Source organism: Phalaenopsis equestris, unplaced genomic scaffold (genome assembly GCF_001263595.1).
Source record: "Phalaenopsis equestris unplaced genomic scaffold, ASM126359v1 Scaffold000840, whole genome shotgun sequence".
NCBI lineage: Eukaryota > Viridiplantae > Streptophyta > Magnoliopsida > Asparagales > Orchidaceae > Phalaenopsis > Phalaenopsis equestris.
In genome coordinates this window covers 5,785,420-5,803,079 of record NW_018165280.1, presented here as the reverse complement: position 1 = coordinate 5,803,079, position 17,660 = coordinate 5,785,420, and the positions used below count along the sequence as shown (strand labels likewise).

Below are 17,660 nucleotides of genomic sequence, written 5' to 3'. Positions count from 1 at the left end.
TTCCCTACAGATATCACAATTTTTTGGATAACATTTTTTTTCTTTCAAAAATCACAATGAAATAAAGATTCTTTTTTAGTATACTTCATATAATAGTCTAAGATTAAACATATGTGATACCACCAACAACACTTTCTCCTATTATTTCTTATGCTTGGGGAACTGACACGTGCACTCGGGAAACTGATACGAGTACGCTCAAGGAACTGATGCGAGTGCGTTATGCTCGGGGAACTGGTTTCATGATGGCTAAGATATGTACAAATACAACATCATCAAGTGGCCAATGGGATGTACCAGTACACGACAACAACAAGCTCCATGAAGAGTGTGCAAATGGTCATCATGCAGACTATTCTAATTGTTAGCACCTAGAAATGAAGAGCTCTACAAGGGGTGTTTAACTACTACATGTGACCTATGAGACTTACCGACATCCGACAATGAAAAACTCTGCGTGGAGGGGGGGGGGGGGGGGGGGGGGGGGGGGCAAACGATCATCCTGCACCCTACTATAAATGTTAGTAGTCGATCGTGACAAGCTCCGTGAGGGGTATCAAACTACTTCATGTGGCTTGTGAGACATATCAACACCCGACAACGACAAACTCTGCGAGGGGTGTGCGAATGATCGTCATGCGCCCAACATTAAAGGAGATCATCATCAAGTGGCCTAGGGGACATACCAGCACCCAGTAGCAATAAGCTTTGCGAGGGGTGTGCAAACGGTTGTATCTTAGCACCCGACAATGATAAGCACTTCTAATTACTACATGTGGCCTATGGGACACATCGATATTGGACAGTGACAAGCTCTGCTAGGGGTGTAGAAACAGTCGTCTTGTGCCCTATTCTAAATGTTAACACCTGTCAACGACAAGCTCCGCGAGGGGTGTCTAACTACTACATGTGGCCTATGGGGGGTATCAACACCTAACAATGATAAGCTCCACAAGGGTGTGCGAACGATTGTCCTGCGCCCAACTTTAAAGGAGATTATGTGGCCTATGGGACGTACCGACACCCGACAACGATAAGCTCCGTGGGGGTGTGCAAAAAATCATTTTGTGCCCTATTGAATGTTAGCACCCAACAACGACAAGCTCCGCGAGGGGCACCTAACTATTACATGTGGCCTATATGACACATCTACGCCTGACAAGGACGATCTCCGAGAGGGGTGTGCGAACAATTGTCCTATGCCCAACTTTAAAGAACATCATCATCAAGTGTCCAATGAGACATATCGAACCCAACATTGACAAGCCCCGTGAGGGGTATCTAACTAGTACCTATGGCTAATGGGACATATTGAAAACCAACAGCGACAAGCTCCATGAGTGGTGCATCAACGATTGTTCTGCCCTTTAACTATGACATTAAAAATCACTAATGACAAAGCTCTGCAAATAAACTACCACGATCATATATACAAAATACACACTCGTTAGCAATGAAAATACTCATTCCGGCAATTGCCAGGTTACAAATAGGGGATTTCCCTTTACAAGGAAACAAATAAGTAAAGAAGAAAGGAAATACGAAAGGAGAAACTGAGATATTAAAAAACAAAATAGCCCTACCCCTGGGAATTCAAAGATTTATCAAAACTTGCCCTTCAAGTCTCTTCGCCGCCGACCGGTCCTGATATACAAATTCCTCCCTGCCCTCAGAATTTGATAGAAGCTTTCTGAATTCCTCCATGTTTTTCCATTTCATCTCCACCAGCTTATGCTTCACGAATCTCTCAATGGCAAGAGAGGTACCAACTGCGATCTGGCAGGAGAGACCCTCTACGTACACTTCTTTGGAGACAACATCTATGTTGGTCTCATTTTTGGTGAGGTCTCTTCCTCTTCTTAGAGCCTAGGACCTAGCCTTAGGATTTCCTGTTTGATTCTCCTAGAGGACTAGAATTGGGACCCACACTAATTAGAACTTTGATCCACTTCTTGGCTTTTTGTAGTTTCATATGGGTGGTTTCAAATCCTCAATATTTGGTTGATTCGATTAAAACCAACATGTTGAAACTCAAGTCGAGTTCTCATAGGAATCAGAAAAGCCATAAGAAAACCACACGATGTACGATGAGTGACTTACTAACGAGAGTGGTCTACTTGACTATGGTTGATGCTTAGACAAGGACCGGCCAACACTTTGCTCTCTACGGGGCTTCAATCAAACTAAATGACTTCGTTTGCCAAGCCACACATAAGTCATAGTTAAATTGGTACGATCATTGGCGAATTCATTTGAACAACTCCTTATGGCAAAACAAACCACACGAGTGCGCCCAGAACATCAATTTTACCTGGGGAGGGCACCCATTTTGCTAGGATTCTGTGCACAAGCGAATTGCACAAAAATCAATGCATATAACTTACATTAAAAAATACTATTTAAACTCACGCACTCCCCACTCGAAACCTAGCTCTTGATTCGATCAACATACCACTCCTCACGCCTCTTCTCTGCAGAAACACGAGACATAGCAAGTGATAAGACACGGGTCATAGCAAGGTGTTCATGGAGAATCAGGGTTGCATCATATAGAGATGGTCAAACTTTTGAAGTTAGAATATTTGAAGCTTTGCACACTAGGGTTTGGAAGAAACAAGCTAAATGTGAGTGAGTTGCTAACGAGATTCAAGATATTATTAAGCAACAACCAAACATCTCACCGAAACAAATTAAAAATAGCTTAGAGCAAGCATATGGATTATCTTTACCATATATGAAACTATGGAGATCAAGAGAGTTAGCTAGTGATCATATTTTTGGCTCTGTAGATGAGAATTATAAGTGGGTACCTGCATTGAAGTCAGAGCTGGTTGTTAGGATCTTGGAAGTCAGAAGGATTTACCTATGATGAAGAAGAGAAATCCTTTAAATGAACTTTTGTAGGAATCCCGAAAGTCACATAGAATTTACCAATGATGAAGAAGAAAAATCCTTTAAATGAACTTTTGTGAGTTTCTAGATATGCGTTGATGGATTTATTGTTGGTTGCAGACACATGATTGGTCTTAATGCATGTTTCTTGAAGTCCAATTATTTAGGTGTCTTATTATTTGCTAATTCTTTGGAAGGCACTAATGGTTTGTTTACTATAGCATTTGCAATTGTTGAAAGTGAATAAAAAAGAACTTGGCAATGGTCCTTGGAACAATTAACTTTGGCATTCGTTGTTGATATTACTCCCTTAGCTTTTATGTTTGACATGGAGAATGGTTTAAGGCAAGCAATTAGAAATATTTTTCCTAGCGCGGAACATAGGGTTTGCTTTCATCATCTATGGAAAAATATTAAGAAGTATGATTGTTGCAAAGATAACAGCAGTATGTGGTTAGGATCAAAAGCATATCCAAGATACCAGTTTGAAGCAAAAATGAATGAGTTGTTGAATCTTAGTCCACTCTTGCATTCTTATATGATTGATTTGCCTTATAAATGATCTAAATGTCACTTTTTTTCCGAGAAAAAAAAATCATTACATCATAAATAATATTGCAGAATCATTCACTTCTTGGGATTGGGGAGGCCCGAACAAGACCAGTGGCTGATTTAATAGATATGATTAGAAGCATGCTAGTGGAGCAAAAAGCAGATAAAAAAATTAACCCATCTTTCTGGAGGGGGGGATCTTGTTCCCTTTTCCGAAGGGTACATAAGAGAAATAAGCACTAGAAATGAACAACTTCTTATAAGAAAATCAATAAGCTATGCGGCCCAACTAGTAAGTACACATGGAAGATATGAAGTGAATGTTGGCGCTAGAGAATGTAGTGTTAGAATCTGACAAATGACCAGATTATCATGTATTCATGCAGCTGCTTTTATACGAGCAATGGAACATCAACAATGGAAAATATATGTGGATGATCATTACTATATTACAAGATGCCATTACTTCAAGTCACATTAAGATATATTTACTCATCTAAGTACTGTTAATTTATTTTTATTTATTGCAGATATAGGCTGGCTTACGAAGATGATATATCAACTATGCTAGAGAAAGGACAATTGAATGCATTTTCCAAGGCACTTGTAATTGGCGTGCTAAAGACATTGAGACCAATGGGCCGACCAAGTAAAAATAGATTTACAAGCATCATGGAGACCACACAAAAGAAATTAGCAAGAGTTCATAAGTGTAATCGATGTGGACTTGATGACCATCACAGGAATACCTGCAAAATTCTCCTAAATTCAAATATTGGATCTGGGGTACAAGATATGGAGAGCTAGCTCAAATTTTCAATTGATCAGCTAGATTTGATGTGAATTTTTGTCATTTTTGTAATAGATATAATACAATATAAACTCATTTTTTGTAATAGATACGATGCTATATTAGAATGTTTTTTTTGTGTGCTAAAGTATTGATTTTGTTAATTGACGAATTAATCAAGAATTCAAGGCTCAAACTTTTAGTTGCTCTCTATTTGCTGAGAGATGACACAAAGCTTTGTTGATTCTTTATATGTAATTGAAGTAACGTGTGATATGCCATTTCATAGAAAAGAAGTATAGCAGAAAGCTTTGTTTTTTGAAGACAATGCCAAGCATTTCCTCAATATGAATATGAAGTTGTAATCACCCTTATTTATTAACCCATTGTTTGATGTGAATCATGCATTCATTTTTAGGCCAATAGTGGTGTTTATATTTTGACAGATTTACATACATGCCACTCAATTCTTATGTATTTACATATCTAACACCTAATCTTCAACCTTTTACATATGCACCACTTTATCTATGCGTGAAAAAATGTATTTCACTTTTTAAATTTTAAAAATTTGGTATTTTTTTGTATGATATGAAAGATTTGATAGGTATAAATGTCAAAAATAATGCTTAGGTTTTAGTTATATAAATACATAGGTGATTGGGTGGTATATTTGTAAATGCTCCACATGTGCATTGAAGACAAAAAAAAATCAGTAAATGCTCCTGTTTGTTCAGAAATTTGATGGTTGTTCACTGCTCATATTAACTTCTAAAAGGTGATGTACACCTTTCATTTATATGGAAGATGACATGTATGTAAGAATTGAAGTTTAGATGCTGGATATATAAATACATAAGAATCAAGTGGTCTGTCTGTAAATCTTCTTTATTTCTTTTCTCACAAGCATTTGCTTACCATGAAAATGACCAGATCAGCACACAATTGAAGCTTTCATATTACACCCTTCCATTTTGAAGCGAAATAAAAGAACAAGGTAGATAGTCTAATGTTCTTCCAATCATGGGGCATTCATACCACCCAATTCCTATGTACCTACATATGTAGCACTTAAACCTTGTGTTTTATGTTTATACCACCCAGATCTTCTGTATCACATAAAAAATATAATCATTTTATCATGGTATGTATGTAAAAATATGCATTGATGGTTTTGTACTATGCTCCAACCATTGCCTTTACATACATAGCATCCGATTCCTACATATTTACACAGCTAAGCTGATTATTTAGGTTGAAAGAAAGATTGGCCTAGGATGGTTGCAAATCTTTTAAAAAAGGAATCAAGTGTGACAAAATTATAATAATAATACATTTATCCAATCAGCAAACATAACACTGTATGACAATTATAAGAGTCATTGTAGAAACTTAAGCCAAAAAACATGAAATTCATTAATAATAAAGTTCCAATATACAATACTGATTACAACATCTTTAGATCAAGCTCCTTCAATACACTTCTGCCTTAAGCAGAAAAAAAACGTAATAACTATGTCAATAATAAGAATCACACACATTTTTGGTTGCATCCACAATAACTTGTCACTTGATGACCATCCCCTGTTGCTAAGGATTGAGTTGAACTCATTCTTTCAGTGATAGAGTGGTCCATTCTAGAAGCCTCAATAACTCGACAAAATTTTAGCCTGGACTATACACATTCTAGAGTAGTCCAGTCTATGACCTATACATCCTAGAGTAGTCTAGTTTAGAAGCCTCAATAACTCCAAAAAATTTCAGCCAGGAATTTCAGCCAGGACTATACGTCTAGTTTAGAAGCCTCAATAACTCCACAAAATTTCAGCCAGGACTATACACATCCTAGAGTAGTCCAGTCTAGAAGCCTAGGTTAGTTTACTAGGTACCCAATAGATGGAATTAATGACTATGACCTATAAAACAAACAGCCTTACCCTTTGGATTATAGGGGTGCCCTAGAAGAAATGGTTACTAAAAAAGGTGCCCCAAACTACTAATTAATAGGAAGGTCTACCTTAGTCATTGTTATGATAATAAGGGAGATCTCTTGTTATTTAGTTAGTTAATAATCAAACTTAATGCACTTGAAATGATGGAAAGTCATAGGTGTCTTGACCGAGGGCATTATTTCCAAAGTTTAGGTTACTCCATTTAGTAGCCGCCTTTTTAGAGTTATTTTGTGACAAAGCTTTGCCTCCATCTAGAAATTCCCTACTCTTTCTTACTCCCTAATTTTGGTCAAAATCAATTCCAAAACAACTCAATTTCAACCCAACTCAAAATCAATTCCAAATTGACTCAATCTCACCTCAAATTCCAAATCAATTCCAAAACAGCTCAATTCCAATCCAACTTCAAATCAATTCCAACAAAACTCCAAATCAATTTCAAATCTAATCAGTTTCACCTCAACTCCAAATCAATTTTGATCCAACCTCAACTCTAAAATCAAACCCAAATTTTAAACTTGAACTCTAAATCCGATATCAAATTCTCGTTTTCAATCAAATTGTTAGGCCCAACCCCTAGAATTTTAAGATCTTAAAACTCAAATTAAAATTTAAAACTCAAACCCACATTTAAATAAACCTTCATCAAATTTCAACAAACTTTATAAAATATGATCAATTTTAATCAAACTAATGGAGGTCTAATTAAACCTCATAAACTTCAATTAAACATAATTTTAATCAACCTCGTTAAATTCTAACAAACTCAAATTTTAATAAGTTTTAATAAACCTAAATAAATTTTAACAAACTTTGATAAATTTAAATAAATTTTAACAAATTGTAACAACTTAAATACATTTCAATAAACCTTAAAAAACTTCAATCCTAACACATCTTAATAAACTTAAATTTAACAAATTTTAATAAATTTCCACCCTTTCATAAACCTTATTAAAGTTTAGTAAACTTAAATTTAATATACTTTAATAAAATTTAATCAACTTTATAAAGTACCACTAAACCCTAAACTTTAGATAAACTCAAAAAATCTCAATAATTAACTTAATAATCATTACACAAACTCAAAAAATCTTAAAATAAACTTTAAAATAAATCTATTTCAACCATCATAAAAAATATTTTCAAATAACTAAAATAAATGATTCTAAAACAAGCATAACATAAATAAATTCAAACATATTCTTAACCAGCAACTTTTAAAATAAACTTAAATCAATTAAAACAAATAGATCAATCTGATCCCTCCAATGAAATTAAACTCAACCAACTCAAGTTCTCATCTCAAGTAAATCAAACCTAATGAAGCTCATTTAAATGCTTCCAATTCCACTCAAATCATTTCAATCTATTCATCTAAGTCTTCAATATCAATTACCTCATAAACATTTACCGATGATTGTTAAAGATAAAAATCAAAACTTCAATCGAAAGTATTCTTCGGGGCCAAAACTTCAAGGTATAATTAACTATGAGGGCATTCCCTCGTAGGGATATCAGACCTGAGAATAAAATAAACCTTATTTTACACTCACAAGGTAAGGGGAAAATTCTTGATTTTATAGACTCATAAATCATGAAAATTTTCATCATCCAGGTGGTTAGATTCATTATGAGATAAAATGTATAACCTTTTGGGAAGTATATTATTCTTTGAATGTTGTATTTAATCATTTAAATATAAACCTTTCGAGATATATGACAGATTCACAATAAAAATCTCACCAAAAAGTTGCATACAACTCCATGAACTAGCTAAGCGTGACTTTAGGTCTTCATAAGGTAAACCTCCAAATTGATTCTTCTCGACTATCTTAATTATAAAAGATTTCAGTTTAAAATTGTTGGCTTCTACAATTTTATTAATACTTCGATGAATCTCTTAAACCGAATGGTTGGTAAATGTCCTAAGTGATCTAGGATAGTCATTTACTTCCTGGTTATTTGTCATTGCTTCTCTAGTCTTTTTGAGTTTTGCAAGTTTTCTAAATGTTCTGTGATTTTTTTCTATTTTATGTCAAATGTTACTAGTTCAACATATCCAATCCTACACATACAATTTAGGACTAACTACTGATCATAAACAAACAAATCACAATAACTTACTAAACACAAAGAACAATAATACAATTAAGGCCAAAAAGTGTAGAAAATAACTAAATGCTAAATCACAATGTTTTTGGATTTTCTATAACTTCAAGAAAAATAAAATAAAATGTAAACATAATACATACAACAAGCATATCATTACAATTTTCAAATCTAAACTTTGATTTCTCAACTAATATTGTCCTAAATTTAAAAGTTAACGTCATTCCACAACAATGATGTCAAAAACCTTATTCACTCTACAGTATGCATACGTCAATCATGCAAGTATACATGTCGATCAAGTAGTATACGAATTATGAGTGTGTATCAATTTTAAAGAGAACAAGCTAATTTTCAAAATCGTGATCTATTTTACTAATCCTTGGGTTAGTTTGAAGTGTCAAAAGTTTGTTGTGAAGTTTTAAAAGTGCCTAAATCCTAATTTCAAAATAAAAACTTAAATTAGAGAAGAATTTTCTAACAATTATGAGATTTATTGGTTAAATGAAATAAAAATTTTCCAAACGATTTTTCTACTATAGTTGTCAAGCATGGCCTATTAATTCTTATTCTTTGCCAAGATAAAACAAGCGTTGAAATCTCATATTATAGTAATTTTTTTCTAAACCAAAGAGAATTCTCAGACAACCACATTTCTCACTAAGTTTGCAAGAATCTATTAGCAATATTCCTACTCCGCTATACTTATGTGTTTTAATCTAATTGTGCTTCTAGTCTTCTTTTGATAATCTTAGATTATAGCTCATTTTAACTATTCAAGTAACAAATTTGAATGTAAATTAAGTTTAGAAGGTCAAAATAACAACTTCATAAATTAAAGTTTTCAAAGATCAAAATATGGATTTTTTTTTCTAGATTTCATAGAAATACCGACCAAGGGAGAGAAGAAATTTACGTACTATGCTTGATTTGAAATAAAAACATCACTTGCATTCACAATATCAAAACAAATATATCGAAATTAAAGAAAGATAAAACTCAATAAGATTATAACCTTGTTCCCAATAGATGCTAGTAGGTACCTCCTTAATTACTAGCACTCATTACTTGCTCTCACAATCACAAACTAAAATCTCTACACATACACACACACATACACACTAAGCAACCAAAGAACCTTAGAAAACAAGAGAAATGGCATACATTTCATAATCCATTGAAATCCTTTGGATTTATGTCTTCTGGACCATCGAAACTTCACAAAACCAAGGAAATCATCTTAAGTCAGTGTTGAGCGTTGGGGAGCTTGAAGGTGACACAAATGGACACGACAACTCTCAGGGTTGCTACTAGGATTTCTTCCGCTCTGGATTTTGGCGTGAATGGGGCATTCATCGTCGGGCGCTTAGGATCTTGAACTGGGTGCCTAGGCGTTGTTCTAGGCACCAAAGCGCTGGTCTGGGAGCATAGGCACTTGTTTGGGCGTCTGGGCGCTTGGACACTGGCTCCACCATTCTCTCTATTGTTTATTTGATAAATTTTGGAGTTGGTTCAGGCGCATAAGCACCAAGCTGGGACACTAGAGTGCCAAGCAAAGACATAACATGAATATGACTCCTTATGCTCCCCCTTGCTAATTATCAACATGTATTATGCATATACGAACACATATCTCCGAGAAAAGCATAAAAATGACACAAATAATAGAGAAGATATAAGAAATATCATATCACATTTTCTACACTTCGTATCTTCAATGTAAGTTCATGGACACCTCACTAAGGATTTTTCCTTAATAACATGGAGTTTTTTTTTTCATATTTGGGTTTTGGAGAATGTACTATTACAAATCAAGATTGGTTGGGAGATTAGATCATGATGACAGTTGTCAGGAAAATTTTAGTGAAGGAAAGAATGTTGAATTTCAAAAATTTAGAATTGGAGTTAAAAATTGCAGTAGGAATGATTTGAATAGGTGGATTTTTTTTTAAAATTTTAGATTTGAGACGAAAATGTCAAATCCCTAAAAATTTAAAATCACCAAACTTTGATGCCAGATGATATCATTCTTATAGAAGGTGTTTGGGCAGTGGATTTAACAGGAAGATGGTTGTGGATTAGCAATGAGATAAAAATATGAGCTATTGACGATTTTTGAAAGGGGGATAGACTGCGTTCGACAGTTGTCCCGACTGAAAAATAGTGAGATGAATGACAAAACTGTGTAGTACGAATGTTGAGGAAATTCACCACTTGCAAAAGAAAAATAGTCTCCTTCAGATAGTAATAAAAAATACAATCTCTAAATACACAAACAAAATAAAAAGTTGCCCAAAATAGGAAAATAGACTTACATAATAAAGTGCTCCCCTTCAAAAATAAACCTAATTAGAAAAAAAATACTAGAAAAGAAAAAAATTATATTGAATTTAATAACATGGAAGAAAATCTTGTAATTATGATTTTCACAAGCGGTGCTCGTGCCAAGCCCGTCCAGCAATCAGAGGATTGCAAAGATTTATGACACCATAGGTTTTCGTGAGATTCTGTGAAACCCTAGCTCTTGCTTCACTTTCGAGTATTTGTATATTTTAAATTGCATCACAATTTTATCTAATTATTATTTTCTTACTATTTTTTTTAAAATGTCTGTTTTGAAAATATTTTTTCCAACTAGACCTACTAAAGCGTGTTAGCTATAAAAAAATTTTACTGTCAAACATTGAAAAAAAAAAATTATAATATCCACAATAGCTTTCCAAAAAAACTACTATTCCCACAACAACATTATAACCACCCATATAAAAAGCAAAAGCAGCCCTAAACAGACCAAAAATTTTCTCTATCACTTGTGCTTTATATACCTACAAAATTTCTAACAAATTCAGTAAAGTGCAAAAGAACTGAATCCATTCCAACCTTCAAGCTAAGATGTCTAAGAAGGCAAATTATGGCAAACCTGTTCTACTTTCTTCTCCAGCAGAGAGACATAGTTATCAAGCATGGATACAACGGCTTCAAAATCCTTGACTTGCTGCTCTATTGCATCAATCTGAGAGACATAATCATGAAAGCCTCGGCTTTTCTCGTTCAGCTTTTCCACAAAGACTCTTAAACCTGAAGCAACATCCCCATATCCGCTGTATTCTTTTGCCACCCTATCGTTCATTTTTTCTAGCAGCAGTAACTGGTTATTTGTTCCCTGAAAATATCCATCAATATAAATGTGTTACAGCACTGAGATCTAACAATGTAAAAAGGATATTATTTTTTTGGAAGCACTTACATGCATACCACCCAAGTCTTATGTATTTACATATGAAACACCTAGAGTTTGCTTTTTTTTACATTAATATCACCCAAATCTTTCATACTACATAAAAAAAATACAAATATTTTAACATTTAAAAAGTGAAATGCAACTATTCATATATAGGTGAGGTGGCATAGATGTAAAAACTGAAATTTAGATATTAGATACATAAATACATAAGAATAGAGTGGTGTGTATGTAAATCTTCCTTTCTTTCTGCTAGAAAATATAATTAGAATATGCAATGAAATTAAGCGGATGTAGCTTGAAAACTAGGAATACCATAGCTTTGGCAGTGTCGGGCACTTTCAGAGGTTTTTTGGTACATGCATAGGATTTTAACAAAAGAGAAAAAAAGAGAGATTTACATAACATCTAACACAATTCTATGTATTTATATATCTGACACCTAGATTTTGTTATTTTTCTATATATAACTTAGATGTCGGAATTACTTAAAACATATCCATAAAAAGATATTTCAGTTTAGGAAAGTTAATATTAATGGTACTTCAGATGTGACTTAAGATTTGAATGGTAAATAAGTAAATATAAAGATTTATGTTAGATAGATATAAGAAAAATAAAAAATTGTATATGTATGTAAATGCCCCACAAAAGTAATGGAGGTTGTCCGCATCATTTAAGGGTCATGTTCTCAATGACTGCAATTGTTCAGAAAATTAGTTGTGTTACTTTTTGTAGGAAAAGTCGAGATTTTGAAAGTTATTGTGGACAAAATAAATGTTTTGCTTTATAAATTATGTATTTTTTTGCTTTGTACATGCATAAGATCATAATATGAAAGAAAAAAAAAAGGAGATTTACATATCACACAAATCTTATGTATTTCTGTATCTAAAACCTAGATTTTGATATTTTTTTTCTATATATATCCTAAGCACTTCAAAACATATCCAACAAAAGATATTTCAGTTTTAAAAAGTTAATATTAATGATACTTTAGATGTGACTTAAAGATTTGAATGGTAAATAAGTACATATCAAGATTTATGTGTTATATATACATGTGCCTAAAAGAAGAAAACTTGTAACCTACTACCATATAACAAAAGAAATTGAACGGGCTAAACCCTACGGAAGGAAAACAAGCATTGGTGGTGCTTTACATTATATAACATTAATAATTGGGAAGATGTATATGCATACCACCTAATTCTTATGTATTTACATATCTAACACCTAAACTTCAATTTATATATATATGCTACTTTACTTAAAAAATGAAAAGGTGTATTTCACTTCGAAAAAGATAAATAGTAATATTTTCGGTGTGATATAAAGGTTTGGGAGGTATAAATGTAAAAGTTAAAGTTTAGGTGTTAGAAATGTAAAAAATAGGAATTGGGTGGTATCTATGTAAATGCCCCTAATAATTGTTCAAGGATTAGTTCTGCCTATGTACTCAAACCAATAAGTAAGATGTTAAATGTCTTTGAGCGCTTTTGATGACGTATTAGAAACAGGTTGAAATACTAGTAAATTGTGTGCATGAATAGATGTTTACGATTATTACAGTGTATGCTACAAAATACTTAAAGAAGGTAGTCTTCGAGATACCTCAACACAATTGGATAGATAAAAGAATAAATAGAATACGAGAAGTGGATTCAATGCCTATTATCTCTTGATTACTTGGACCAATTTAAAAGGAGGCAATTAGAACTGCAATGAACTTAATAGATGGAGAGAGAGAGAGAGAGAGAGAGAGAGAAAATAAATAAGACATATAGAGATAGATAGATAGAGAGAGATAGAGAGAGACAGAGAGAAAGAAAGATATATAGAGAGAGAGAGATAGAGAGAGAGATAGATGGAGAGAGATGTAACGAGATAGAAAGGTAGATAGATAAAGAGAACGATGGATAGAGAGAGAGAGAGATTTGTTGGGCTTAATATATAGGAACGGGACAAAGCCATATTGGGCTTGGCTTGTGCTTAAGATTTTGCATCCAACTCAGCTTAAAAATGAGAAAAAGAAGTGTGGGCTATCCCCACCATGCAAGAGGTTAAAAGCAAGAAAGAAAAAAAAAAGAAATTGAATGATGAGAAGAAAAGGGAATAGAAAAGAACATTTGGAAAGAACCCTGGATAATTGTTTGGCTATTATAAGGTGATACTCATGGTTTGAAGTAAAACCTTCTCATGAGCTCAATTCTCAAACCTTAGTTTGATTAATTTTATTCTCTTCCAACAGTGCCTTGTGAATCTACTAAATGGTGATGCTTCCCAGTTGTGAGCCAATTTTTATGAGTTTGCAGATGTCTTTAAGAGGATTTTGTGCTAAGCATTCTATATATTGAAGTACTTAGTCATATGGAACTCGTCCAGTGAAATAAATCTGGTTAACTTACAATCATATGATGGAAGGCCTTGAACAGGCAAGAATCGCATAAAATTTCTCTTAATATTGGAGTGCTTCTCACATTAATACAGCGTGCATGTTTGTGAGTGATTATGCCTACTTCATATTTGGTTGTGTTTGTTATTTCTTGTAATTTTTAACACAGACGGGGTGTACTAATTTTGAGTATTTCCTTGTACATTATTGTATCTGGGTTGCCAGCCTAACATGCACGTAGTAGCTCAAGCATATAATGCTATTGTAGAAAATATAGTTTGTTCCTGCAAAGGAAGGACGTGAAAGGATAATATTTTTGGCCATTATAAGACGATACTCATGGTTTAAAGTGAAAGCTCCTCATGAGCTCAATTCCCAAAGCCTAGTTTGGTTATTTTTCTTCTCTTCCAACACTGTCTTGTGAATCTACTAAATGGTGACGTTTTTCTAGTTGAGTCAATTTTTATGAGCTTGTAAATGTCATTTAAAGATGATTTTGTGCTCGGGATTGTGTATATTGACATATGTGACCATATAGAATGCATCAAGAGAAATAAAGCTAGTTAGCTTACAATCATATGATCGAAGGCCTAGAGCAGGAAAAAATGCCATGGATTTTCTCTCAAATTTAGAGGGCTCATGCCAGCTTCATATATGTTTGTGTTTGTTATTTCTTGTAAAATATGTAGGCTCATTTTTAACATGATCAGGGGTATACTTATTTACTAGTACATTATTGTTTAAAGGTTGCCACCCTGACATGCACATAGTAGCTTATGCATATAATGCTACTGTAGAGAATAAAGTTGGTTTCCACAAAGGAAGGACGAGAAATAACAGCATATGCAATTATTAAAAAGAACGCAACTTATTTCATTTTTTTAGCTTTACAAAAAAGGGGCACTTACATACATACCACCCAATTCTTATGTGCTTACATATCTCACACCTAAACTTTAATTTTTACATTTATACCACCCAAATCTTTCTCATCACATAAAAAATATTACCATTTTAAATTTTAAATAGTGAAATACACCTTTTCATACATAAAGGGAAGGTGGCGTAGATGTAAAAATTATCAGTGAATGAGAACTTATAAAATTGAGTGGTATGTATGTAAATCTTCCTAAAAAATGTAAATCCTAGTCAATTTTGACATCAACCAAATATGCAATAAGTTATGGCAACTTTTTCATTTTTTTTTTAATCAAAGATATCAGTGAATTCAAGATATAAAATCCATCTTAATGATGTTTTCCAGTGCATGGTATAGCTTCCCTTATAAAATTGAGATTTTTAAGTAATCATCATATCTAGCAAGGTAAGATGATAAATAGCGTGGAATGGACCTATTAATGGACGAAAATAATTCAAGGATATGTCTAAGTAAATTGGCAATTCCAGAGAAAAAATGAATTGGGAAATGTGAAAAGGAAACATAATTTGAGTACCCATATTTCACCTAGTAGCAAGAAACAACACCAAGTAAAGAGAAAAAAAAATGGAAACAAGCCATTAAATAGTTCCACAGGTAATTAACAAATGACAAAATTGAGAATATGGCATTATAGAACTCAATCAGCAACATTCAAATACTACATTTGTTACAACCAAGAACGACATGCAAAATCCAGAATATAAAGAAAAAGTGCTGGCTACCTAACAATGAGAAAAGCATGTAATTTGAAAAAAAAAATTTTAAAAAAAGTCCTTATTTGCCATGATAAGTGAGAACAATAATTGTTGGCCCATTTTTTTTTTTGTAAACTAGAAAATTACACCAAATGGACAATGAACTAACATCATTTAAAAATTGTAAGAAAAAATAAGAGCACAAGCAACATAAATGCACCTATAATTAAAAATAAAAAGAAAAATAATATTACTAACACAATTTATAAGTTCATTCAATTTCATAACTACATTTATAATTCAAAAAGATGGATAAATGAGTCAATGCTTGCAATATGATATAGAAACATGAGTAATGAAAAATTCATGTGGAGTCAAATGTTTTTCTTGCCTCAGCTTATTTTCTTCTTCATAATATGCAATAAAGATTAAAGCCCAAACTAATGCCTCAATCATTTGTATGTGGCCAATTTAGTCCCAAAATTTTATCATATTTCTCCAATTTGGTCCCTAAACTATACAAAATTGATCAAAAATAGTCTCTCATGCCAAAAAAGTGATACAAAATTAATTTCAATTTATTCCCTCGACTATAAAAAACAAATCTCAGTTTAGTCTCCTGAGGACTATTTTAGACAATTTTGTATAAACAAAGAACTAAATTGCCTATATACGAGAAGTCAGGGACCATTTTGATAATTAACCCTGTATTATGAAATAAAATACTTGAAAGTAATTGATTTTGTTCAAATCAAACAATTTCTTAGAGGAAGATATTATAAGGGGTAAAAGTGAGGTCTCTCCTCCTTTCTACTCCTCCCCTATCCTTCAACCTTGCCTGGTTCCACACAATCCGATAAGGTGTTCTCTCTATGCAATGTATTATCTACTTCAGTTATAATATAAAGTAATTCTCTTCTAAACACAAGCTAAAAATTTAAATCACATAAAATTATTATGTTTGTATGTCTTCTTAATCATTTTTTTTTTTCTATTTTAGATATATTATTGTTGACCCCTTGATCCGCCCCAACTATTATCACAATTTATATACGTCCTAATAAAGGCACCAAAAACTCGATCACACCCTAGCAAATTGATTGAGTTCTTAAAATTAAATATTATTATTCACTGTTTCTCAAACAAGTATACGTATCGTTTCAATAATATAGGGTTCTATTGAGTCCGGAATGTAGATTCCACAGGGAAGGTAAGGTAGATAATTCCTAAGGCGAGGTTCTAGTCTAATACTTTCAGGTCTTAGTTTGAAATATCGTTAAGAGTGGTTTTTCTAATAACTAATTTTAAGTGGCGTTTCTATACCTAAGTTAAACTTGCCTAGATCAATTGGTTAGGTGAAATTCAAGATTGATAAGAGTACGTTTCTCTTGTGAATTACTACGTATGTTGTAGGTATTACTACTAGGAATTGTGATGTTATAATGAAAAAAAGAGTATAAGACTGATTCACCCTCTTTCGAGTGCATAAATAAATATGGTTCAAATTTTGGCTTTTGTTTTCGATTGTCACCCTAGAAACTCCTCATTCAAACCCTATCGAAACACATCTCCCTAAATTGCATTGTCTCTTGACTACTTCACATAGCCATTTGAACAATGTAAATATTCTATGTTGTTTTGTTATTGAGCTCTCGAGTCATAATGGGTCACAAGTGATTTTAACAAGTTGTATGACCAGTACAAAATGTAAATTAAGCCTAGAAGAATATTCATCACATTAAGCAATAAAAACCAATTCCATAGCATTAAGGATCCTACAGATCTAACCTAACAATTACAAGAGAAAGGTAATAGAAATTTACTCACTACACATGTTGAACACAATAGAAAACTTCATTTAATTCAAATCAATTTCACCAAATATGTGTTTACAACAGAAATTAAATAGTATTAAACTCGATGCTTAGCTTTTGCTCTCTGAAAAGAGAAGCAAATTCCAAGGATAAAGTCTTCCACAATGCTGCACACGATGCTGAAGTAAAGCCCTTACAAATCCTCTCGAATTCCCTTCTCAAATCTCACTAAAACAAGTGAAATAATCTAAATCCTACTCCTATCTATGATCTTGGC

General features: G+C 33.0%; 1 protein-coding gene across 2 annotated transcripts in view; it reads right to left on the bottom strand.

The window, feature by feature from the left end:
* The window catches only part of LOC110031617 (biogenesis of lysosome-related organelles complex 1 subunit 2), a 62,687-nt gene that overhangs the window by 35,025 nt on the left and 10,002 nt on the right, over nucleotides 1-17,660 (bottom strand). Inside the window, exons 2-3 of one of the 2 annotated variants that reach the window (XM_020734914.1) lie at nucleotides 11,219-11,461; nucleotides 9,301-9,838 (exon numbers count right to left, since the gene is read on the bottom strand). In XM_020734914.1, the coding sequence (XP_020590573.1) occupies nucleotides 9,779-9,838; nucleotides 11,219-11,461 (303 nt within the window). In that variant the 3' untranslated portion in view covers nucleotides 9,301-9,778. Of the gene's footprint in view, nucleotides 1-9,300; nucleotides 9,839-11,218; nucleotides 11,462-17,660 lie in introns of those variants that run through there. The other variant, XM_020734915.1, reaches the window with a different exon arrangement.